This window comes from Pelodiscus sinensis, chromosome 7, assembly GCF_052426305.1.
Source record: "Pelodiscus sinensis isolate ZL-2025 chromosome 7, ASM5242630v1, whole genome shotgun sequence".
Classification (NCBI taxonomy): Eukaryota; Metazoa; Chordata; order Testudines; family Trionychidae; genus Pelodiscus; species Pelodiscus sinensis.
The window spans coordinates 35,391,805-35,417,052 of NC_143058.1; the positions used below are offsets into that span (position 1 = coordinate 35,391,805).

Here is a 25,248-nt window from a genome sequence, read left to right on the forward strand (position 1 = left end):
TGAAGTGATAAACTCAACATTCTAGACATTTTTCTGATCATTAGGTCATGCCCTACAGAACTCAGATAATAATTTGGGTTAGACAAATTAGGCCCTGAAGATTCAATTTCCAGAGAGTGGCAATGGAACCATCACTATAGTGTTCTTGGTTTTTGCATCCTAAATCCAATGCTTCAAGAAACTCTCCCTAAGTTCTACCCCATCCCACCTTCTTAAAGGTAGAAGTAGCATGTATCAATAAAACCCTCATGCCTAAATTCTCCTCAGGAGGGTCCTTTCTCCCTCTTCCAATTTTTTAAGAAAAAACAAATGAAGGCCAGTGCCCAATCTCAAAGTTCAGCAGGGTTCTGCAGGAAGTGGTACAGGAAACAGCTTAGCATCTTAATGATGCAGAAGGAGCAGGAACACTCTGGCGCCTGCAAAATCCTAGACAGACAATGGAAAAACAGAGATGCTCAATAAACCTTTTAATGGTAGTCAGGGAATCCACTGGCTTCCCGGGCAACCACGTGATAGCTGGAACAGTTCATCATTGCTAGCCAGTGTTGCCTTAGCTACAGAACTAAGCCAAGAGGCTGTGGCCATCTCTTTGCTAGGAATCACAACATGAAGGGAAGTGCTTCCCCATTTCTGATATTTAGTGGGTCACAGTGGCCCTGGCTTAATTACCTCACTGTACCCTCAGAAAACCCTAACAGAGGGGCAACCTGCACTAGGAGTGGGAATAGGGAGTGTCAGGACACCGAAAGGGCAAGGCTCTACTTACAGGTACCCCCAAGGTTAGGCCTGAAAATGGTATTGACTTAGCTCAGTGCACATTTTGTGGATCCAGGAAGATGTTCAAGAGCTGAGACAGAGTTTGAACCCTGCTTGTGATTACAGGCAGATTCAGGATTCTAGCTAAACACATCTAGCAGCAGCAGTGCAAAGTTCCTACAGTGGTACTGGACAGAAGGTTAATTCACATTGATTCATTCAAATTTAAACCATGCCTGTTTGAGACAGATGCCGAAGGGCAGTACCACCTTTGGCAGTGATTTTTGTAATGTCTACAATAAGAAAGCCCACTCCAGTCATATAGCATACTGAACTGCCTTCAGATAGTCCTTAGTTACTACCAATCTGAACTGAATTGGAATTGCTCAACCAGAGATAAAAAGCTAAGACAACAATTTTAATAGGGACATAAATTTAGTTAATATGTACAAAACCATTAAAGGGATTGTCATCTGCATATTACATTTGTGAAATGAAGATCCACAGGTTAAGCCATATAACTAAGTCACTTTCTACTCATCAGAAATTTAGCAGTAGCAAATGAGAGGTAAATACTGGTACTTTTGGAGTCCTGTTGGGCTTCCCACTCAGACCTGGGAAATTCTCTCTTAGCCAAGAACCAGGATCAGTAAATAGGCAGACTGAACAAAAGGATTTGTTCACAAATGTAATAGGGGAACCAAGAGAGCGTGAAGGGTGCTCTGGATTGCCGAATCAGTCTCTGGGTTAGTCTCAGATTCAAATCTGGACTTGACAAAATCTACTCAGAGTTTACTTTCTACTAATCTCCCAAAACATCATGGACACAAGAATTGAAAGCTTATTCTACATTTATTCACATGTCCTTTAAATAGCTTCAGTCTCAAAAAACCCATTAACGTTCACACATCTAACTTGCAATACTTGAATACAGGCAATCCCCGGGTTACGTGGATCCGACTTATGTCAGATCCCTACTTACGAACGGGGTGAGGGAACCCCGCACTAGCTGCGCCCCCCCCCCAGGAGACCACCGAGACGCGCCGCGGCGGTCCTGCCGCCCGCGTCCTCCGCGGCAAGAAAAGCTGCTCCGCGTCTCCCTGGTCTGGGCCCTCCAGCAGATCAGGGAGATGCGGAGCAAAGCCGCGGAGGACGCAGGCGGCGGGACCGTGGCGCGTCTCGGCGGTCCCTCCGCCCGCGTCTCCCTGGTCTGCTGGGGGGGGGGGGGGCGCACCTAGTGCGCCCCCCCCCAGTAGACCAGGCTTTTCTCGCCGTGGAGGACACGGGCAGCGGGACCGCTGAGACGTGCCGCAGTCCCGTCGCCCCTGTCCTCCGCAGCAAGAAAAGCCTGGTCTGCTGGGGGCAGGGGGCACAGCTAGTGCTCTCCCCCCCCCCCGCAGACCAGGCTTTTCTCGCCGATGCCTGGGTGTGACGGCGCGTTGGGGGTCCCCCGTCTCCTGCACCCCGAAATGGCACAAACAGACTGCACCAGCCGGTGGAATAGAGGAAGTTTATTGCCTCTCCAGGATACAGCACAGCACAGATGTAATCTGGTCACAGAGCTGGGCTAGGATGCCTCAGGCCCCCTTGAGATGGGGGAGACTGGGCCCCTAAACTCCAGCCCCTTTCCCTAGGCTGTCTCCTCCATGCTCCCAGCCAGCAACTAACTAACTCTCTTCCAGCCCTGCCCCCCAGCCAGGGCAGCATTCCACCTTCCTTTGTTCCTCTCCATGGGGGGGTGTCTGGCCATACTGGTTTGCACAGTGACTCATCCTGCTTTACTGGGTCGTGGTACCCACGGCAGCCAGTGGGGGTTACCCCAGAGCCAGCAGCATAGAAACCAGCCAGGTACCCCCACTACGTCACACTGGGGTAGAGCAGCTGGGGGGCTGCCGGGTTGGTCCCACAGCGCCAAGGTGCGGCACTACTGGACCAACCCAGCAGCACCCCAGCTGTTCTGCCCCAGGCGTCCCCAAGTCAGCCACTGCTGAAACTGATCAGCGGCTGACTACAGGAAGCCCGAGGCAAAGCTGCTCTTCCCCGGGCTTCCTGGAATCAGCCACTGATCAGTTTCAGCAGCAGCTGACTTGGGGACACCTGGGGTAGAACAGCTGGGGTGCTGCCGGATCGGTCCCCGCAGTGCCGAGGTGCGGCGCTGTGGGGACCTACCTGGCAGCACCCCAGCTGCTCTGTCCCAGCGTGTCTTATTCAGCCGCTGCTGGTCAGTTTCAACAGCGGCTGAATCTGGACACCAGTTCCGACACATACAAAATCAACTTAAGAACAAACCTACAGTCTCTATCTTGTACGTAACCCGGGGACTGCCTGTATATGTGGAGATGTCAAAATATGGCCCAATACAACTCATCTCCATTGGGTTCTTTCTCTATTACTGTAAAAGCCAGCTGTATTTCTAAATGAACACATGGAGCCATTTCAGTCTTAACATAGAAGCAGAACAAACCCACTGAGAAAATACAGATTTTGAAGCTAAGATCTTTTTCCAACTCACCCACAACAAAAATGGTGATTTGGATTTGCATACATCTCTTGTGTACTTTCCAAGTAGAATGTTAATGCTCTTCTGGGATCTAATGCCACACAAGGTTAGGGTAAAACCTTGCCACAAAATATTTCTTGCTCAAAACAAAATTCAGAAGCAACTTGCAAAGAAAACCATTTCAGGGAGACCCTACTGTCTTGTTAATTTCCCTTAGCTAACTCAGTGAAACCTCTCGAAAACATTTGGATTTGATTGAACAAAATCAACAGACTTCTGGCTATATTGCCAGGTGGCACAGATTGTTCAGATTCTTCTTGTGCAGTTCATGAGGGCACCAATAATTGTATAGTCTCTTACTTATTCAAGTACAAAACCTCTGCAACATGGACAAAATATGAGAAATGCTTATCCAGCCACCTGATCTTCAAAATCCAAGAGGACTAATTCTACTACTGTCAACATTTTTGTGGCACATCTATGTGCTCAATCATACATCTTTCAGGATCCACTACCTTAATTCAAGTGCTCCTCATTGCAGACACTGTTAAGTACAATCTCCAATTCAGTTCTCAAATTTGGTCACTCAAGCTTGTTTGACTGTTAAAAAATGACCATGAGTAGATCACAGCTTAATGCAGGACTTGGAGACACAGAAATAAAATGCTAGAGGGTCACAAGAGAACTCTTGGCATGAAAAATCTGCTATTGTCAAATGGCCATAACTAAAGGAAATGTGGGCCCACAGGGGCAGGGAATTTGAGGGCCGAGTGGATCTTATTGACTTGCTCCCAGTAAGGTAGAACCATTACCATATAGATATCAAATGCTTTTGGTGTAAGATTTATTGTGGAGTACCAAAAATATATTTTTTTTCAAAATAGTAATATTCTCATGGGCCAGACTATGCCAAGCACAGATAATACAGAATGATGAGTCTTCAAAAGTGCTTATGAAAGAAAGGTATTTGAACAGTACAAGAACACTCCCACATTTCCTTCTTCTGGAAGCCTAGCCTCAAAAACTGGATTATGGAGGCCAGGGTGGGGTTCTGTTCATATAGTACTTCACAGTCGCCCTCCTCTCCCTCCTGCTCCTTGCTACCTCTCTGAAAGAGAGGTAACAAGGGAGGGTGGGTAATGCTGTGGGCAGCTGTCTTAAAAGCTGTTCCCCCTCAGTACCGTCTCCGCAGGGGGCAGGGGAGGTAAAGGCAGAGCACGGAAATGGTGAGAGTGGGGACTGAAGCAGTCTCTGTTCATGCTCGTTCCCACTGTGGTGCTTCAGCTTTTGAAATGCAGCAAGAGCCTCACCTCTGAGAGGCAGCAAGGGCGGAGGGACAGGAATTGGTGCTGGGGGTGGGGTCAGCTTAAAAGCCAGTTCCCCTCAGCACTGTCTCTGGGGTAGTGCCTGACCCCTCCCTCCTGCTGCCTCTGGTCCAGGATGCTGCACCTCTGCATTTTTAATGTTGCAAGAGCTGCCGGGCTCTTACTACATTTAAAATGCAGAGACACAGCACAGGTGCTCCTGGAGCTGGAGTGAGCCAGGACTGCTCAGACCCAGCTCTAGCCGGCACCTAGAGCTACTCCTGATGTGGCTCTGCAGAGGAGTCCTATCAACTATACAATTATAACTAGGTCCCCACAATTTAACATCCTTAGTGTGAACCCCTGCACTGGTACACTGACCAAGCCAAAATTAGTCCCAAATCCTAGTTGAGCATCTGAAATGTTTAACTAAGCGAAAGACAGACTATCAAAATCCTGCTGCATCTCTTAATTAAAAAGAGATACAAATAAAAATAGGGTATGCTTTCTGTAATTACCTCCTCATTCTCCTAATCTGGGTGAAGCCTCTGAGTGATAATAGCTAGAAAAGAAGACATTTTTAAGCTGATTGCTATTGACAATACATTCATAACAGTACAGAAGGAAGAAAGTAGATAAGAAAATTACAGTACCTTGCAAAGCCAACCCCCCGACTTGTACCACTGGAATCACGAAGTATCCTTGTAGAGATAACTTGCCCAAAAGGCTTGAGCATATTCTCAAGCTCCTGCTCATCCATTGACAGTGGCAAATTGGAAATATATAAGTTAGTTGGATCTTGCTCTTGTTGCTGAAACAGAAATGAAAACTGTCATTTTGTTTTCAAAACCAATAGAGTTGAAAGATGTCTTAAGCATAAATGATGCCAATTGTTGTATTATTTTTATCATTCTCAGATCCCTCTACAGATCCCAAGTCCTTCTTTCCCCACATCACCCACTTTAAACAATTGTCTCAGTGTTATGAGATTCAAGCAAGAAAAAACTGCTTAAAGTTTTCGTTGACCTTAACCATTCAGAAAAAAAGTGAAGGTGAGACTGAGCAAATGATCAGTCTTAACCTATACCTTTATGTTAAGATTTTTGAAAAGGAGAGAGATATTCAAAAGGAGCAAATCAGGGAAAAATCAGGATTGAAGCTGGGAGAGAAGGACAAAAATCAGACTGATAGAATGGCACCCTAAACATAATGGAGGAAAAGAGATAAGACATGCAACAGGAAAGGAAGAGAAAACTGGAGTGATGAGATAAAAGGGATGGAAAAGATGAAGAATACAGTACATTGCTGTCCCCTCCCTCAACTACACTAGCAAAATGTTTCCAATAAAAATTGGCAATTGTCTAATACAGATAAAGTTGGCTTGGAAATGGTTATCCTAACCCATGAAAATTCTCTCATTCCTCATTGGGACAAAAAAAGAAACACTCAGATACAGACACACGGTTAAATAGAACAGAAGAAAAATAGTTAATAATAATTCAACTGATAAGACATGCACCAAGGATCTAGAAGATCTGATTCACTCCAGAAGAGACTTATACTTGGGTCTCTGTCAACCCAGATGAGAGCTTTGCCCACCAGACTATTATCTGTTCCAGATGTGTGCGCTCTCAACTGGTTTTGACCAAAATTTCCTTCCTGGACCCGAGAAACATTTTTGTCAAGATAAATACATTTCACGAAAGGGTTTTAGTTTTGTTGAAAAACTCTTGACAAGGTCTAGATTTGTGCGTGCACACAACTATTTGGGTGAGCTATACAAATCTACTCTAAGTCCCAAGAATTAATCCAAATCATGTGTCCAGCTCTCTCTCTCTCTCTCTCTCTCTCTCTGTGTGTGTGTGTGTGTGTGTGTGTGTGTGTATATATATAAAGTTTTTCCTGCGTGTGAGTGTGTGTGTGTGTGTGTATATATATAAAGTTTTTCCTGCGTGTGTGTGTGTGTGTGTGTGTGTATATATATATAAAGTTTTTCCTGCAGGATGACACTGTGTCCCCCACAGGCTCTGCCCTCCCATGGTCTCCCTGCCTCAGACACAGTTCAGGGACCAGCAAAGGCGCTTGGCAGCCCAGCCTAGGAAGATTCCACGTTCTGGAATGTTGCAGCCAGAGCTGAATGGGCAGGACCCTTCTGAGGTAGAATTTGCCAGGCTGGGCTGCCAGGTGGCTTTGCCAATCTCCTAAGTGTGACTAGGGCAGAGAGCGATTCCATCCAGATCAGCCTGCTGCAGGGAATGGGCCTGCGGCAGTGCCACCGCGATTGCTGGGAGCTGCCCCAGTGGAAACCACAGCTGCAGTCCAGCAACCCCTGACACATTACAAAGAGGAGATCCAGCAGCGTTTGCAGCAGTGGCCAACCCGCTGAGTGGGGGTGGTCTAGTCGGAGGGGGGAGCACCTGCCTCTGCATGGACGCGCCTGTAGAGCCCCCCTGCCCTCTTTCCATCCTCTATGTGTGTCCTCACCCCCTCTCCTGCCCCCTCACAGACTCCCATCCCCCCTTCTCAACCTGGCACCCAAAGGAACCCTCGCTCTCTGACCCTCCCTCCAGCCTCTTTCTCTGCCTCCTTTCCATTTCCTCTGCCCACAGATATCCCACTTCACAGCACCCCAGCAATGCTACCTTTCCTGCCTCTTCCCTCTAGGCAGCTGCCCAGATCCTGCTGTCACAGCATCCAGAGCATTCTCCCTCTCCCCCGAATACGGGCCTGCTGCCATTTCTTTGCTGGTCAGGTCGCCTGTTTGTAGGAGGGGGCAGGCTGCACATAGGGAGGGAGAAGAGGGGATAGTGGTGTATGTGCAGATGGGCAGTGTGGTAAGGGGGTGGGGGTGAGGAGGGTCTAGCATTGGAGGCAGGGGGATGGGCAATGTGGTGGTGCAGAGAAGGAGGGTTTAGGGAAGAATGGGGTGTAGGAGAAGGAGGTAGGAGTGGGGATAGGCAGTGTGGGGTAGGGGGATGAGTGGATGTAAAAATGGAGACGGGAATGGGAGTGTAGGAATGGATGACAGAGGTGAGGTTAGGGATGGAAGGAGGGACCCCTCCAGGGGTGTGGTGGGTGCGAGTGGAGAAGGGTGTGAGTTACTTAGGGCCATGGAGAGTGCAGCTGGGCTCAGTGCAAGATTAACAGTGCCTCTAACCGTGAAAGCTGCCACGGGGGGAGGGAGGGGGTTGGCGAGCATAGCGAGGAGGGGACACAACCCCCTAGTTACCTGTAATATCAAAATATATTGTTAATATATTGTTAATTGTTATTGTAAATATTGCTTCCTACTCCAATTCACCAGAACCTTGGCTGGAGGAGCTTCAGGACATACTGAAAGGTGCACCTAGGCCTTTACAGAAGATAGGGAGGGATGAGTAGAGTGTGATTTATTTTATGTAGAGGCCTGTGATAGAAGCCTTTTAATATTACTAAATATTATTGTGCAATACCCAAAGATGTACTTCACAAATAAGAGGAACCTAGTCCCTGCCCCAAAGAGTTTACAATCTAAACATAATGTAAAAGAAATAGTGAGAACAAATAACAAATGGGGAAAAACGGAGGTCATAGGACAGTGGCACAAAATCACAGTTACTCAGGTTGATTGTGCATATCTGGTAGTCTAATTAGATCCATTATACTTAATTTTATATGTACTTTTAATTGTCCAATTTCTCTTTGAGAAAGGACACAAAGGGAGAAAAAAAATCCTCGCTTGGCAATTGCTCTAAACTTTATTACTGACCAAATCCTTCTATGATTACTTTGATTTCTTGACGATAAACCCTCTTAAATTTTGGCCCATTATCCCTCACAATCTAACCACAGGATTATGCCTCTGTAATGCATGCTTTTTGTCACCTCCCATCGGAAAGATAGCACTGAAATATTTGTGGGCATGAATCCAACAACCCTTAGGGAGTTTTCTACCATACAGTAAAGCTCATCTGTGCAGGAAACAAAGCGTTCCTGGGGCTGATCTAATTTCCAAAAGAGCGAAGGACTATCATAAACCTCACCATCTTCTGTTCCACGTACAAAGCATATTTCTTCACCCTTCCTTCTCCAATATAAACTCATACCAGCATGTACATTTAAAAAAATAATAATAATAAAAGGCAAAATGAAAAAAAAAAAGAAAGAACCCCCAACCTAAAATTTTACAAAACAAAATCACTGCATATAACACACAGTTCTCGCCCCAAGGACAAGATCTGGTCTAGATCTATACTACATACTGTTGCCAGCAAAGCTATATCAGTCAGGGGTTTGGGGAGGCAGCACAGCTGTATCAGTCAGGGATTGCATCATATCCCTAATGTACACACAACTATATAGGCAAAATTGCACTTTTACTAGTACAGGCAGTCCCCGGGTTACATGGATCCGACTTACATCGGATCCCTACTTACAAACGGGATGAGGAAACCCCGCACTGGCTGCTTCCCCCCAGCAGACCAGGGAGACGCGAAGCTAGCGCCCCCCCCCGCCCCAGCAGACCAGGGAGACGCGGAGCGGCTTTTCTCAGCAGACACCTCAGCTTGAGAATAAAGGACTGAGGGAAGTGAGGTGTGGGAGAATAAAACTGAACTCTGGAGAAATGTTTGGCTAGAGTTTCCCCTACAATATGTACCAGTTCCGACTTACATACAAATTCAACTTAAGAACAAACCTACAGTCCCTATCTTGTACGTAACCCAGGGACTGCCTGTACTGCTTGTTCTGCTCTTTGGGGGTGATCTTATTTTACTAGTAAAACTAGAAAGTACAACTTTGCCAACATTAGGGACTCTTTACCAGTATAGTATGTCAGTATTCCTATACCTCTGAAACATTCCTAGTACACATGGGGAGGATGAGAAAGAAAATGAACTCCATGTGACAAGATGTTAATCACTTTGCTTAATGTAATTCTGAAGGTGCTCAGACACTACAACGATGAAAGTGATTTAACAACGTATAGAGAATGACACAAAAGCCGCCCACTATGTTAAAAGAACATTAATAAGATTGCAAAATTAACCTCTAAAAAGTTAGAAAATGCCATAATTAGGCCTGACTGGGTAACCTTTTTTCAGACACCTTGTGCTTTTAAATTAAGATACAGTCCATCTTTACATGATAATGTACTATTTTTTCCATACGATCAGTGTCCTAGTCAATGAATGGAATGGATAATGCTCACTTAAAAAAAAGCAATTATTCAATATTTTGTTTTATTCTCCTTGTTCAATGTGTGGCCCGACAACTTACTTACTGCCCACTATTCAAACCCTAGTCAGATGTTGGAATTATTAATTTCCTCATGAGTCTTTCTATGATACTCGTCTCCTATATACTTTAGTCAAATATTAATTAATTTGTTTTCAAAAACCACTCCTGCGAGTCAAAGAAGTAGTAGTATCCCCATTTTTCAAATAAAAATAAGACGCAGAGATTAAGGTAAAAATATTTGGCAATTTTAGGTTCCCAATATGAGATTCCTAGAACCTCATTTTTTCAGGGTACTTAGCATTATTGATCACTTCAGTAATGGAACTGGTGCATGCTCAGTGCAGACTGAATCCTCAGGAAATTTAATGGCTAGAAATTAAGAATCTTTTTTTGAGCATGTGTGAATTGAACTATGATTTATCAATGGGATCAAAAAATTGCACATTCTTGACAAAATGAATGCCAAATACCTGCTCCAAAGCATAGGTATGCTAGAGCTTTTCAAATAAAAAGGCACAAACATTTTTTAACATAGGCTACATCAGTGTTTCTCAACCAGTGGTACGAGTTCCCTTAGGAGTACTCGAGAGAAGTCTGTGTGGTACGTCAACACAACTCAAAAGTGGAGAAAACCGAATTTGTTTTAAATTTTAAAGCCCTTTACTATTTCTGTACTTTTTACATCCAAAAATGTCATCGCCTGCCCGGCTACGACGAAGTTGTTTAAACTAATGTGTTGCAATGGTAGAAAAAATGTATGTCTGAAAACTACAGGCACGGGGGGTGCTTATAATTTTTTTTTTAAAACGGGGTACTTTATTTAAAAAAAAAAAAAAAAGGTTGAGAAACACTGGGCTATATAATAGTTTCCCTAGCTTTGTTCTCAGAAATAGTACTATCATTTGGAAGAAATTTTCCAACAATATCCAGACAGAGGCAAATACCTGGAATGGAAAATTTCACCCCAAATGGCTAAAGTTTGGCAAAGTTATAAGCAATTCAAAATGGTCTTAGGCCACCAACACTTCCATTATAATAGGTGCTGCCCCCAGCTCAGCTGTAGTCAGAATATATCTGAACTCCTGATCTGCCCCCCATACAGTACACCTCAGCCATGCCCTCTGTGTATTCCACACACCTTGAGGACTCGCATCCCCTGTGCTTTGCTTTAAAGGTCTGTTTCAGATTGAATTGTTGCACCACATTAAAAAAATCGTGTTTACATAAATTATGTAGCTACAAGAAAGATCCAATGAAAAGTTTGAATCAACCATGTGACAAAATCAAGCCAGAGGGCTGCAACAGACTTGGAAAAGGCAGCCCTAGAAGGGGAAAAGCCAGCTACCTTGTTAATTAGAAGTAGGCTACTGCAGGACATAGGGTTGCCAGGTGTCCAGTTCAGAACCAGACAGTCCAGTATTTGAGCTTTCTGTCCAGAAAACAAATTTTCTAATTAAGTACGTTTTATTATCATGAGTATTAGTATGTAGTTGAGTACTGCGTGGCTGGTAGATACGCTCATGCTGCATACTACACAGTAGAGAGGAGGGGGCGGGGCGGAATCCCAGGGGCTGGATTCACCTGTGCGTGGGACAGGCAGCACCCCGGGATCTGCGTGCACCCAGGCCAGCCCCGCTCCCCACCAGCCGGTTCCCCCACTGGCCAGCCCCACTTCCCCCAAAACCCTCCTGGCCAGCCCTGCTTCCCACCGGCCAGTTCACCCCCGCTTTCCCCACCCCCAGCCAGCCCCGCTCCCCCAACCCCCTCCTGGCCAGCCCTGTTTCCTGCCAGTCACTCCCCCCCCCCCCCCCCCCCCCCCCCCCCCGGGGCCAGTCCTGCTCCACTCCTGGCCTGTCTCCACCCCCATCTCAGATCAAGTGTGTCCGGTATTTTTTGAAATCATCTGGTAACCCTAGCAGGACAAGCAGGAGCAACTGACAAGGGGTTGTCTCAGGCAGATTAGGACCACCTGGGATAGGGCTATAGTGCATCACTAAGGGTCAAGCTAGTTTCATTACCAGCCTGCCGGAGACCTTTTAAAGCCTTCCTTGTTAGGTGGAGGGGGAAGGAGAGATGTGTATACACAGAAACACCAACAGCTACTGAGCTAAGAGACAGAGGGGAGTGAGGCGCTCCAGGAGGAGAGGCTGGGTTCCCTACCCCAGGAAAAGACGACGAGCCCAACCCCCTACTAAGGGGAACGGCTGACTGCCCAGATAAGGCAGATGGCAGGGAGTGTTTTACCCAAGGCCCTTCCCACCAAGATGAGAAGTGAAGAGGCTGGCAAGGTAAAGAGTGGCCCTTGCCAGAACATACAGTACCTTTGTTTTTATACACATACCTGCTGCACAAACCATTCTGGGGAAAAACAAGAGAGCCGGACAATATTCTTTTGAGAAAGAAGCATTCACCTCCCAGTCTAGTCCTATGTTGAAGTGGGAGGGGCCAGGCTGACAGTAATACCAGGCCCCAGGACACAGTAATCAATTTGCTCCCTGCCTCCTCCCTTAGCTGGAGCCAGAAGCTCACCTCCCAACTCTGTCCAGAAGACCCCACAGCACCCTTCCCTTCATCCACTAGAGGACTCCTGGCCCCGGGCAGACTGAAGGTCCCTTCCCCTCTGCCCAGAGGAGTCATGGGCTGGCTGCAGCTGTAACTGCAAGTCCCCTCCTGTCTACAGGCCCATCTTGCTCTGGGGGAAAGCATCTCTCCAAAGACACTTTTGATATGCCCTATGGCTATGGAGATTACAGAGTGACTCAGTAGCAAATACTGTTGTGATATTTGCTACTCAGACCCCTGGAACCTACATAGGGCTTATCAGAAGATGCTTTCCCCCTAATGCAAGCAGTACCTGTGGAAGGGAGGGGGAAGCATAGCTGTGGCCAGCCCAGGGCTCCTTTGGAGATGGGGGAGAAGGTGCCTGTGGCCAGCCAGAAGTCTTCTCTAGTCAGGAAGAGGGTGGAGGCACTCAGGGCTTCTCTGTGTGTGCGTGTTTATGGGGGAGTGTTTGTGGTGCTGGCTGCAGAGGGAGATTACAGTGGAGCCAAGGGGCTAGCTCTCCCCAGGGAGCTACAGCTACATGCCCATGACTTGCAGGAGCTCATTAATACCAACAGAAGTTGGTCAAATAAAACATTTTACCACACCCACCTTGTTTTTGATGATAATATCTGTCATGAATGAAGGTCACAGATAGTAGCTCCCAATTTGTAAAGTGTATGTATTACAAGCATATTATTTGTTTTGACTCTTTACTTTCCAAAAAGTGAGGGCTGTTTCCAAATTTCCTCTAACAGCATTCAATAACTCTCAAGTTAAAAGAATCCTCCAATGAGAAATGTAATTCCATCCCAGAGACACTTTTCTTGACTCTTCAATACGATTTTAATTCTCAATCAAATAGTATCAGTTACATCACAACCGATAGCCTCTTGGCTACAAGGCAAAATTTGTGCTGTCTTAATGATGTCTCCTTCACTGCAATACAAATGACAAGTGACTGACAAATATGAAGATGGGTTTATTATAAAATTATTATTTTATATTGAAAAAATAATTGACCTATTGTGAGGCAGATCATGCAGCATTCTGATGGCTTCATGCACTTACTGAAAATAATACTGAATCCATATAGTATACAATGAGGGCCTGTGGCTTCGGTTATCTTAGATCATCTCATTTCTCCTTTGCATTAGACGAGTCAGCAGAAAAATAAGACAAGAAAATGGATCCACTGAGAGTCTACAGCTCACATTAATATTCATTACTGTGCACTGTTCAAACCACAAGGGAAAAAGCCTACATTATAACTGCAATATTTTTGACATGAAGTTCTGGTTTCTCTGCTACAAATTTGAGATGAGGATAGCTTTAATGTTTTTAGAATTAGCCTGTTACTTAGATTCTATTAGACAATTATATTTTTATACATGGTACTCCTTTAATGAACACTATTAGTAAAAGATTTAATTGAATTTTCTGCCTTGGGCAAACCAATGTTGTGTTCCCAGTCATATTTTAATTTTCTTAAACTCAGGATACTTTTTTCAAGAGCGCTTCATTTATGCCTTTCACATTTTAGTTCTAGATGTAAAATATATTTGCCCTCAAGTGCCCTAAAACACATAGTTTTAAAATGTATGTCATATAAGCCTGAAATTAGCTCTTTAGAGTGCTTTCATCTACTTTACCAGCAGTACTACATAAGGCTTGGATTAAAATATAAGATTCTCTCATGACCAAAACGTGTCAACATTTGGGATTATTGAAAAATAAATATGACAAGTTATACTATTAATAAAAATAAAATTTGAATGCACAATATGCTACATTCATAAACAAGGAATAAAGGGGGATATTCAGTTTAGAGAATTGAGCTTAATTATTCGGATTTGTGAAGGGGAGGGGGGAAATCGCCCTGTTTGGAGCGGCCACTCTGATTCATGGGCTGCAGTTGCTATTACTGCTCACTCCTTTGAGCTACATGTAAGGAGTGTTAAGGCTGGTAGACCTCAGTCATCCTTGGCAAGGAGGGGGAATATAATCCTTTCCACATTCACTATGCCACTACTGACCTTCCCTCCACAGCTTAACCCTTCATGCCCACCCACCTTTTCAAAGTGAATGTCACTCTCGAAGCACACAAGTGTTCTACACAAGCGCATCAACCATAGGCAGTGAGTGAAGCTACTGCCTGGGGAGGAAAGCTCTACAGGTTGTGGCTCCACCAATATTCTCCATCCCCCATCCCCGTTCAGCCCAGGCTCTCCCCCCCACTCTGTCTAGGCCACATTCCCTACCTACTGTCTCCTTCTTCTCTTCTGTCCCCTTCTTTGCTTCTAGCCAAATCCCTGAACCCAAATGTCACAAATGACATTTGAAAAAAAACCCAAACAAACCCCATACACACTTCTAAAATTTCTTTCTAAAGAAAACGGAGCATGTTTTCCATTGCAGCCAGATTGTGAAAACTGGATATGCAGAAGGTACCTAATTAAAAGCACTAAATTTGGGAATAATAAATGTCAGTCACAGGGTTTTTGTGAACCCTGAAGTTTGTCAGAGATTTATCTGAAAAAACTTTGTAGCAAGGGCAAGTCAGCTGTTCTACTGAACACAATATTAAATAACATGGAATACATCAGCCCTTCTCCGTTTTACATTTTCTTAATCAGTGTTTCTAAGCTGATTTTATATTTTAAATGTACTCTTCTAAGCCTTCATAAAGTAATCATTCCAGATTTACATGTTTAACACACTGAAAGAAAGACATTATTTTAAATTCAGAGCTGTTTAGTGTTTTTACAACAAAGTTCATTGCTTTTAGAAAAAGGCAACACTAATTTATTTTGTGTGATCTCCATAATAATAAACATGTTTATGAAATGTCATCCCATGTTTATGTTAAAATATGTTTCCAAAAAATTTTAGGCATAACAAAAGATTTTATATCTTTGATTTTGGTGGAAGGTTCTCTTAAAACTAGTTCATCAAAAACCCAGAAATTTAAAAAAGGGGGGGGAGGGGAGGGAGACTTTTGTCTAGATATCTGGGAGAAAAGAGATATTGCTTCTTATACTCACCACCCATCTCATCAATATTTTGTCAGAGAAAGAGCCCAGATTATTTAACACATTTCCAGGGTTGGCAAGAATACCATCAGCGCTACACATTGGAAATGCAAAGATATTTTCAGACATTATTCCCTTTAAAACAGGCAACATTTCTTGAAGGAAAAGTAACTGCTCTCTTGCCTTAAAAATTGGTACACTCAAATTTCTTATTTTGAATCCATAACCTTTTTGTTTTCAAAACTGGCAAAATCGTCTAAAGAAATTCAGGGTTAAGTTATGGCCAAGTTTGTAAGCCACCTAAGTATTATCAGCTTCAAAGCATCTCACATTACAAATGAGGGTTGTGTACCATGTAAAACAAAGTGAAGTCTTTTTTATTTATAATATCTATTAGAACATTACAGAAACATGCCACTTACAGTAATCTGCATGAAGGTTTGATGCCTGACACTGAAATGCAGTGGACCATCCTTATAGTCTTAAAACCTCTGGGATTTAACTGAGACTTTTCTGAATCATCCTGTAGAGCAGTAAAATATGCTTCCTATTAAATTATATACGATAGTACAAAAACAATGAAAAGGTTATAAATTTCTATTAAATTATATAGGACATTTCCATAAGGACAAATTCATTGCTGACCTGATCTTACTGAGTGTATTCATTGCATCTTTGAGTGCAATGGAAATGTGCTCCCTGCGAACACCAGGTCCCGCCTGTCCCCCCTGCATGTAAATGCATAACCATTGAAAAAAATCCAGCGGTTACACGTTTCCAAAAATAAATGTTTGCTAACATTCCTAATACATATAATCAGTCCTAATTTATTCTTCTTCTATTTTTTGCACCAGCATTCCTAGCTATCTTTGAGTCACCACTAACTTCCTGAGGAAACTACAGTGCATCGGTGATCTTCCTGAAAACACCATCCTGGCCACCTTGGATGCAGAAACTCTTTACATCAATATTCCATGCGAGGCTGTCAGCTCCACCACCAGGAGAGTGTTCCTATGTGACTGTACCATCACACACAACTATTTCTGTTTTGGGGACAATTTATACTTTCAAGTCAGTGGCATTGCTAGGAGTACCCGCATGGCCCCACAATATGCTAACATTTCTATGGATAACTTAGAACATTTCCTCAGCTCCCGTTTCCTAGCACTCCTCCTCTCTACTTATGCTACACTGATGACGTCTCCATCATATGGACCCATAGGAAGGAGGCAAGGAGGCCCTTGAAAAATTCCACCGGGATTTCAACAATTTCTACCCCACTATCGACATTAGCCTGGACCAGTCCACACAAGAGATCCACGTCCTGGACACTACATTACAAATGAATGATGGTCACATACATATCTCCCTATGCCAGAAATGTACTGAGCTCAATTCTTACCTACATCCCTCTAGATTCCATCCTGGACAAATTACATGATCCATTACATAAGATCATAAGAACATAACACCCATACTGGGTCAGACCAATGGTCCATGCAGCCCAGTATCCTGTTTGCAGAAAGTGACAAAAACCAGATGCCCCAGAGAAAGGGAACACAATGTGATCCTTCCCCTGTCACCCACCTTCAGAGAAACAAAGGCTAGGGACACCATTCCTACTTATCCTGGCTAATAGCCATTGATGGACCCAACCTCCATGAATCTATCTAACTCTTTTGTTAACCCTGTTAAAGGTCTCAGCATTTACCACATCCTCTGGCAAGGAGTTCCACAGGTTGACTGTGTGCTGAGTGAAGAAAAACTTCCTTTTGTTTGTTTTAAACCTGCTACCTATTAATTTCATTTGGTGACCCCTAGTTCTTCTGTGGGAATAAATCAAAAACATTTCCTTATTCACTTTTTCTACACCAGTCATGATTTTATAGACCTCTATCATATCCCCCCTTGATTGCCTCTTTTCTAAGACGAAAAGTCCAAGTCTTTCTAATCTCTCTTCATATGGGACCCATTCCAAATCCCTAATAATTTCTGTTGCCCTTTTCTGAACCTTTTCCAATGCCAATATATCTTTTTTGAGATGAGGTGACCACATCTGTACGCAGTATTCAAGATGTGTGCACACCATGGTTTTATATAGAGGCATTAAGATATTTTCTGTCTTATTCTCTATCCCTTTTTTAATGACTCCTAACATTCTATTTGCTTTTTTGACTGTCATTGCACACTGAGTGGACGTCTTCAGAGAACTATCCACAATGACTCCAAGATCTCTCTCTTGAGTAGTTGTAGCTAAATTAATTGGATTATTTTTTCCAATATGCATTACTTTACATTTATCAACGTTAAATTTCATTTGCCATTTTGTTGCCCAATCACTTAGTTTGGTGAGATCTTTTTGAAGCTCTCCACAGTCTGCTTTGGTCTTATCTTGAGCACTTTGGTATCATCTGCAAATTTTGCCACCTCACTGTTTACCCCTTTCTCTAGATCATTTATAAATAAGATGAACAGGACTGGTCCCAGAAAAGACCCTTGGGGGACCCCACTAGTTACCCCTCTCCACTCGGAAAACTTACCATTTATTCCTACCCTTTGTTTCCTGTCTTTTAACCAGTTATCAATCTGTGAAAGGAACTTTCCTCTTATCCCATGACAACTTACTTTACTTAAGAGCCTTTGGTGAGGGACTTTGTGAAAGGGTTTCTGGAAATCTAAGTATACTATATCCACTGGATCCCCCTTGTCCACATGTTTGTTGACCCCTTCAAAGAACTCTAGCAGATTAATAAGGCATGATTTCCCTTTACAGAAACCATGTTGACTTTCCCCCAATAAATTATGTTCATGTATGTGTCTGACAATTTTATTCTTTACTATAGTTTCAACTAATTTGCTTGGTACTGATGTTAGACTTACTGGTCTGTAATTGCCAGGATCACTTCTAGAGCCCTTTTTAAATGTTGGCGTCATGTTAACTTTCTTCCAGTCATTAGGCACGGAAGCTGATTTAAAGGATAGGTTACAAACCAAAGTTAATAGTTCTGAAATTTCACATTTGAGTTCTTTCAGAACTCTTGGGTGAATGCCATATGGTTCCCGTGACTTGTTACTGTTAAGCATATCAATTTGTTCCAAAACCACCTCCTCCAACAACACCTCAATCTGGGATAATTCCTCAGATTTGCCACCTAAAAAGAATGGCTTAGGTTTGGGAATCTCCCAAATATCCTCAGCTGTGAAGACTGAAGCAAAGAATTACTTTAGCTTCTCTGCAATGACTTCATCATCTCTGAATGCTCCTTTAACATCTTGATCATCCAAGGGCCCCACCGATTGTTTAGCTGGCTTCCTGCTTCTGGTGTACTTAAAAAACATTTTATTACCACCTTTTGAGTTTCTGACTAGCTGTTCTTCAAACTCTTTTTGGCTTTTCTTATGATATTTTTACACTTAATTTGACAAAGTTTATGCTTCTATTTTCCCCACTAGGATTTGACTTCTACATTTAAAAATATGTCTTTTTATCTGTCTCTGCTTCCTTTACATGGTTAAGTCAAGTCATGGTGGCACTTTTTTGGTTCTTTTACCGTGTTTTTTAATTTGGGGTATACATTTAAGTTGGGCCTCTATTATGGTGTCTTTGAAAAGTTTCCATGCAGCTTGCAGAGATTTTACTTTTGTCTCTGTGCCTTTTAATTTATGTTTAACTATCTTCCTCATTTTTGTGTAGTTCCCCTTTCTGAAATTAAATGCTATAGTGTTGGGCTGCTGAGGTGTTTTTCCCACTACAGGGATGTTAAATTTCATTACATTATAGTCACTATTTCCAAGTGGCCCAGTTATATTTATCTCTTGAACCAGATTCTGGGCTCCATTTAGGACTAAATCAAGAATAGCCTCTCCTTTCCCCTTGTGAGTTCCAGAACCAGCTGCTCCAAGAAGCACTGATTTAAGGTATCAAGAAACTATATCTGTTTCACATCCTGAGGTGATATGGGGACAATTGAAATCCCCCACTATTATTGATTTTTTTATTTTGATAGCTTCTCTAATCTTCCTTAGCATTTCATAGTCACTATCACTGTCCTGATCAGGTGGTTGATAATATATCACTACTGCTATCTTCTTATTAATGGAGTATGGAATTACTATCCATAGAGATTCTGTGGAACAGCCAAGCCTTAAGATACAACCAGATGTGCTCCAATCCCTCACACAGAAACAAACATCTACAGGATCTTTATCAAGCACCTTTATCAGTCAGAAAATCTTCTTCGAAGCTTCGGAAATGCCGCACCCTCCCCAATAGGACATCCCCAAAACAGTGTCAGACTAGATGGTACAGTGAGAAAAGGGAACTTTGAGATGCTCTCTCCTGGTTCCCCAACTAGGCAAACGAAAGTATGGAAGTGGTAAGGGGAGAGGAGCACGAGACAGCGCGGACACAGGACAGGAAGGGCATGCTGGGGATTAGATTCTCCCTGTGAAAAGTTGGGAATACTAGGTAAAATTTCCTGTATCATTGATTAAAATATTTTATGCAAAAAGCAAATGAACAAACTAAACAAAAACAAAAAACGGAATCCTATCTGGGATTTCAGAATAATTTGACAGTGGAAAAATTATATCACAAAATGTGCACAAGACCCCAGAGTTGATCATACAGCTTTTGTCACCTTCACAAATCTAATAAACCTTTTAAAAAGTCAATCAGGATACGTTTTGAATGTGTACATAAAGCAAATTATATCCTTCTCCCTAGAACACTGGATTTCCACACTCACAAATGACAACCATGACCAGAGCACCCAACCCCTCTTTATGCTCCACAAACAATACCATACAAACCAGATGTTTGCTTTTATGTAATGTTTTGGCATCAAATTTGGTTGAGCAGTTTAAAATCCAGGACGTCAGGAAACAAACAAACTTGTTAACTGCCCCTCTGTCTGACACTGGCAGGCAATGGCCTAGTTCCTTATTAACTTCTGTAATTCTCCATATTGAGAGAATTGTCTCTTTCTACTTTGTTTCACATCAAAATGACCAATTTTATGAGGGAAAATTGGTTTCTTTGAGTTCAGTTATGTTGTTTCATGACAGTCTGGCAAATCAGTGAACCGTGGCAAACATATGCATGCAAGCACAAAGCCATTCAACTCACAACTTGCCTATGTATTAACAATCAGATTTGACTGTGGAAAAAAAAATGAGTTTTTTCAAACGTAAATCTTTCATGAACACCTGATGAACCAAGCAAGGTTTGCATAGTGCCAACAGCCTGATCCAAAGTTCACTGAAATCAATGCAAAGCCTCTCACTGACTTCATTGGGCTTTGGATCAGGCACCAAAGAAATCAATCATGACATCCACATGTGTTTCTCATCTGACAGTACACACAGCACTACATTCTAGACCACTGAGCCAGAGAGATTTCATACATTTTGATTCAGTTCTTTTATGTGGAGTATTTTACCTCATAACCGGCACAATATGGTCGTATGCTAGCACCCTCAACTCCCATCTACTTTAGTGAGCATTGAGGGCACTCAGCCCTGTGGAGGAAATGGCCCAATTTTAGCGGGTGGGGGAGCACTCTAAATGATTGCTCTACTGAAAAAAAGGGGGGGGGGGGAATATGGTTTATATATAACAGGAATCAGAAGGTTTCCCTTATTTTCTCAACACACATTTCCAAGTTTTTCCCAGAGACATGTGTCATTAGTAGAGCCCTGCACAGATACAAAATTTGGATCTGCATGCGCATCTATATCCATAAAAATGCGCCAGGGATATCCGCATCTACATTTGTGAATTCCCATGGATATAAAGCTGATATCCGTGGATTTGCATAGTTCTACACATTAGATGTAAGGAGAGAAACATGCCAGGAGTGCTCCTTTAAATTAATGCATGTTCCTCAAGGCACTGAAGGGGTTAAATATTTAATTTAATAAGCTAAAAGCTAAGTTCAACATTTGTTGTAAAAGGGATAGGAATAACAGTGATAATGTTAATTTACATAGAAAAGTGGTAAAGAAGGGTCCTACGTAGTGTAAAACTCTCAGCCATCATCTGAAAGAAATTAACAAAAGCCTCCCTGTACGTGTGGAAGAGATCCTAAAACTCAAGAAAGAAACTTGGCAAAATGATGAGACATCTGTTTTCTCTTGCTCTGGATAGGGTCACAGCTAACAGATAGCTATTCAGAAACATGTGACTTGGCAGTGTTGGCAGCATGGAAGATCATCTGGCTGATACAGAAGGGATTAAAAAGCTTGTTTGCTTTTTCACAGAAACTCTTCAAGTTTACAACTGGCCCCAAATATCAGTTGTAGCCTCAGCTTGAAGACAGTTTGTCCAGTGATTGTAAGAAGAAAGTAAAAACAGCACTATTTTTCACTTGTTAACTAGCATTCTAAACAAATATGGTATATTTTAATTATCTACCTATCTAAATTTGTTTTCACAAAGCACAGCTGTAGTGTAAGTGACTAGAAAAAAAACTAGTTTAAAAGGCAGTCTTTAGCTACAACAGTCATGTTTGCAATTAGACCATCAATCTAATCATATGCTTCTTGTCTTCCTTGGCACTCTTGCTTTCTCCTTAAATCTACTGCTAAGGAACATGCAGGGGAACACAGAGTGGAGCCTGTAGAATTCTGTAACAATGCCCATTGGCACACTCATCTTCAACACAGACCTACATCCCACCACAGAGGTTGCAGCACAGGCTGACATGTAATTTCCCTGGGCTGGAACTCTGAATTGAAGTCAAGTAACTGCTTAACTGGTTCCATTTTATGCAAATTAGGTTTTAACCCTGGGGCTCTTGAAATGGTGGTCATTCAGTCCTTAGGTGGGCAAAGATTAGACCTCCATTGATCTACAGTATAAAAAACTTTTAATCAACTTTCTTGCAAATATTCCTTACAAGTTCCCTGTGTTTTCTATTACAGCTAATTAGATTTCTCCAGTGTGAAAGCTAACAAAAAATGATTAATTTTCTTAAACTAATCTATCATTATATTATGGGTTTTTATTGTACTGTCTACAGAAAAGCGTCAATAAAATACTTCAATTTAAATATTTTTAAACTGAAAAGTATTCAATGTCCATAAATGTCCCTGAGAAATTTTTTCTAGAACTTGCTTCTATTTACACGTCACCTGTTTTAGGCATTCAGGAGTAATTATGCAGCAGAGTCTATTTGCAAAATAAAACAGCAATATTCGTCAACATATTTTTACTACCCTAACTAGTTAGATTTAGTGCAGCAGTTACCATGGTAACCCAAAATAATTTACTTCCCTTTCTCTGCAGGAATGCAAATGGATTTGTTGTCCAGCAAGCTGACACTGTGAAGACCAGTACAAAAACTCCCATACATTTTCAAAAGTCATATAAGTTAGCCAATTCCCACAGTTGTTCACTCAAACCATGTTCTTTGGCAGTGACCTAATGTCCACCCTACAGCATTATGTTTAACAGAGATAAAAAATCTTTAACCTTGAACTTCTCTTACAGAGACGGTAACAGGTGGCAAATAAAGCCTTTTTAGATACAAGTAGGGATAATACTGTGCAAGTCAGATTTTATGTAATGGTGACAATGCATCTCTCTCAAATAAATTTAAAAAATAAAATGTCAACTAAAAGTGAATGAAATGGTTGTGCAACACTTTAAAGAATGCTTTAAAGAAATGGTTGTGCAACACTTCTGGCCAGAGAGGCAGATAGTGCTGCCAGCATGTGGTGAGTGTTTCATGGCTCTGTCTTTTTAATTGCTAGTAAAAGAATATAAAGAATACTACCGGCCAGCGTGTGTGCACAGATCATTCTGGGGAGAGATAGTGGCCTAATATTAGCTCATTCCATTGTCATGTGGGAGATGTTTGGTCTTTTGCTTTCTGAGCCAGCAGAACTTGGCAGAACACGGAAATGATACACTCAAGGATAGAGAGAGAATCAGGGACTGGGTGGGGTGAAAAACGTGCTTTGCATTGCTATCATAGGCATCTCTACTAGACAATTTGGGTGGGAAACAATGTTCTTTAGGGGCCTGGTTCCTTCTCGGCCTGGAGGATGCTGAGAAGGCTGAGATTGCTTTAGCTGGAGATTTGAGGCTACGTTCTGTAAGACAGAGGCATTCCCCAGTTGTCATGCAGCAAGAAAAATATGGGAAGGTTTAAAAGGGAGGAAAATATGACAATCTGAAACTTGAAGTCTTGATTCCTAGGAAGGTGCTGCTGTGGCGAAAGTATAAAGACAACAGGGCTACGTCTACACTGGCCCCTTTTCCGGAAGGGGCATGTAAATTTCACTAGTCGTCGTAGGGAAATCCGCAGGGGATTTAAATATCCCCCGCGGCATTTAAATAAAAATGTCCGCTGCTTTTTTCCGGCTTTTAAAAAAGCCGGAAAAGAGCGTCTAGACTGGCCCCGATCCTCCGGAAAAAGTGCCCTTTTCCGGAGGCTCTTACTCCTACTTCAAAGTAAGAATAAGAGCCTCCGGAAAAGGGCACTTTTTCCGGAGGATCGGGGCCAGTCTAGACGCTCTTTTCCGGCTTTTTTAAAAGCCGGAAAAAAGCGGCGGACATTTTTATTTAAATGCCGCGGGGGATATTTAAATCCCCCGCGGATTTCCCTACGACGACTAGTGAAATTTACATGCCCCTTCCGGAAAAGGGGCCAGTGTAGACGTAGCCCAGCAGTTGATGGGAATTGGGCAAATCTCCAAATGGATTATCAGTAGGGACGTAAGCGACTAGTCAGCTATCTGATAAGTGAAAGCTTATCGGATAGTTGCGTAGTCCCTTCCCCCCCTCCAACTTGCTGCCTCCATCAGAGACAGCAAAGAGGTGTGGGGAGACCAGGAGCTGATGCTGGGGGGCAGACGGATTAAAAGCCAGTTTCCTGCAGCACTGTCTCTGCAGAGGGTGTGAGCTGGGAATCAGCTGATTCCGGGCTCTCACTCAGTCCCAGACCTTATGCCTCTGCTTTTTAAATGTATTAAGAGCCTGCTGGTTCTTAATACATTTAAAAGGCTAAAGTTCAGCATGTGTGGGGGACCCAGTACGAACCAGGACAGCTGATTCCTGGCTTGCACTGGTTCCCCCTGCTGTGCACCAGCCTTTTAAATGTGTTTAAAAGGCTGGTGTGCAGTGGGGGGGATCCTGTGTGAGCCAGGAATCAGCTGTCCCAGCTCGCACTGGGTCCCTCCTGCTGCTCTTTAGCCTTTTAAAGGTATTAAAAGCCAACCGGATCTTAATACATTTAAAAGGCAGAGCTGCGGTGGGGGTTAGCTCCCAGGCCAGGAGCTAACCCCACTGAAGCTCCCCTGCTTATTGACTAATCGATGGGAAATCCATCCACTAGTCGATTAACACCCCTAATTGGCAGTAGTTCCTTCATCCACAAAAATCAAATGCAACAATGAAAAGCCCATCTCTACTATTGGTTTAAGTTACATAAATCCTCTCAATTCATCTTTGAATCATAGAACACAAACTGGAAGGGACCTCAAAAGGCCTCGAATCCAGTCCCCTGCCCTCATGGCAGGATCAAGCACTGTTTAGATCATCCCTGATAGATGTCTATCTAACCTGCTGTTAAATATCTCCAGACATGGAGATTCCACAACCTCCTTAGGCAATTTATTCCAGTGTTTAACCACCCTAACAGTTAAGGAAAATTTTCCTAATGTCCAACCTAAAATGTGTTCTAAAACGCTTACTGAATATATTCAAATTTTATCCAATAAACACTCAACATACAGAATAATTATTACAAACAAACCACCATATTACCGAGGAAACCCGAACCATATAAAATATGTCACATTGTTATAGTAGCAACCTAGGTCAGATCGATAAGGGAGAAACCAAAATGCCATATGAAATATGTAGATAACTCTGCATTTGTTTAAAGGTCAA

The 25,248-nt window shown here is 42.8% G+C and overlaps 1 protein-coding gene across 3 annotated transcripts in view; it reads right to left on the reverse strand.

Annotated features, from left to right (window-relative positions):
• Nucleotides 1-25,248, reverse strand: part of RBMS1 (RNA binding motif single stranded interacting protein 1) — a 228,543-nt gene that overhangs the window by 40,019 nt on the left and 163,276 nt on the right. For all 3 annotated transcript variants that reach the window (XM_006111645.3, XM_006111647.3, XM_006111646.3), the window contains exon 5: nucleotides 5,214-5,371. In XM_006111645.3, coding sequence (XP_006111707.1) covers nucleotides 5,214-5,371 — 158 coding nt within the window. The remainder of the gene's footprint in view (nucleotides 1-5,213; nucleotides 5,372-25,248) is intronic.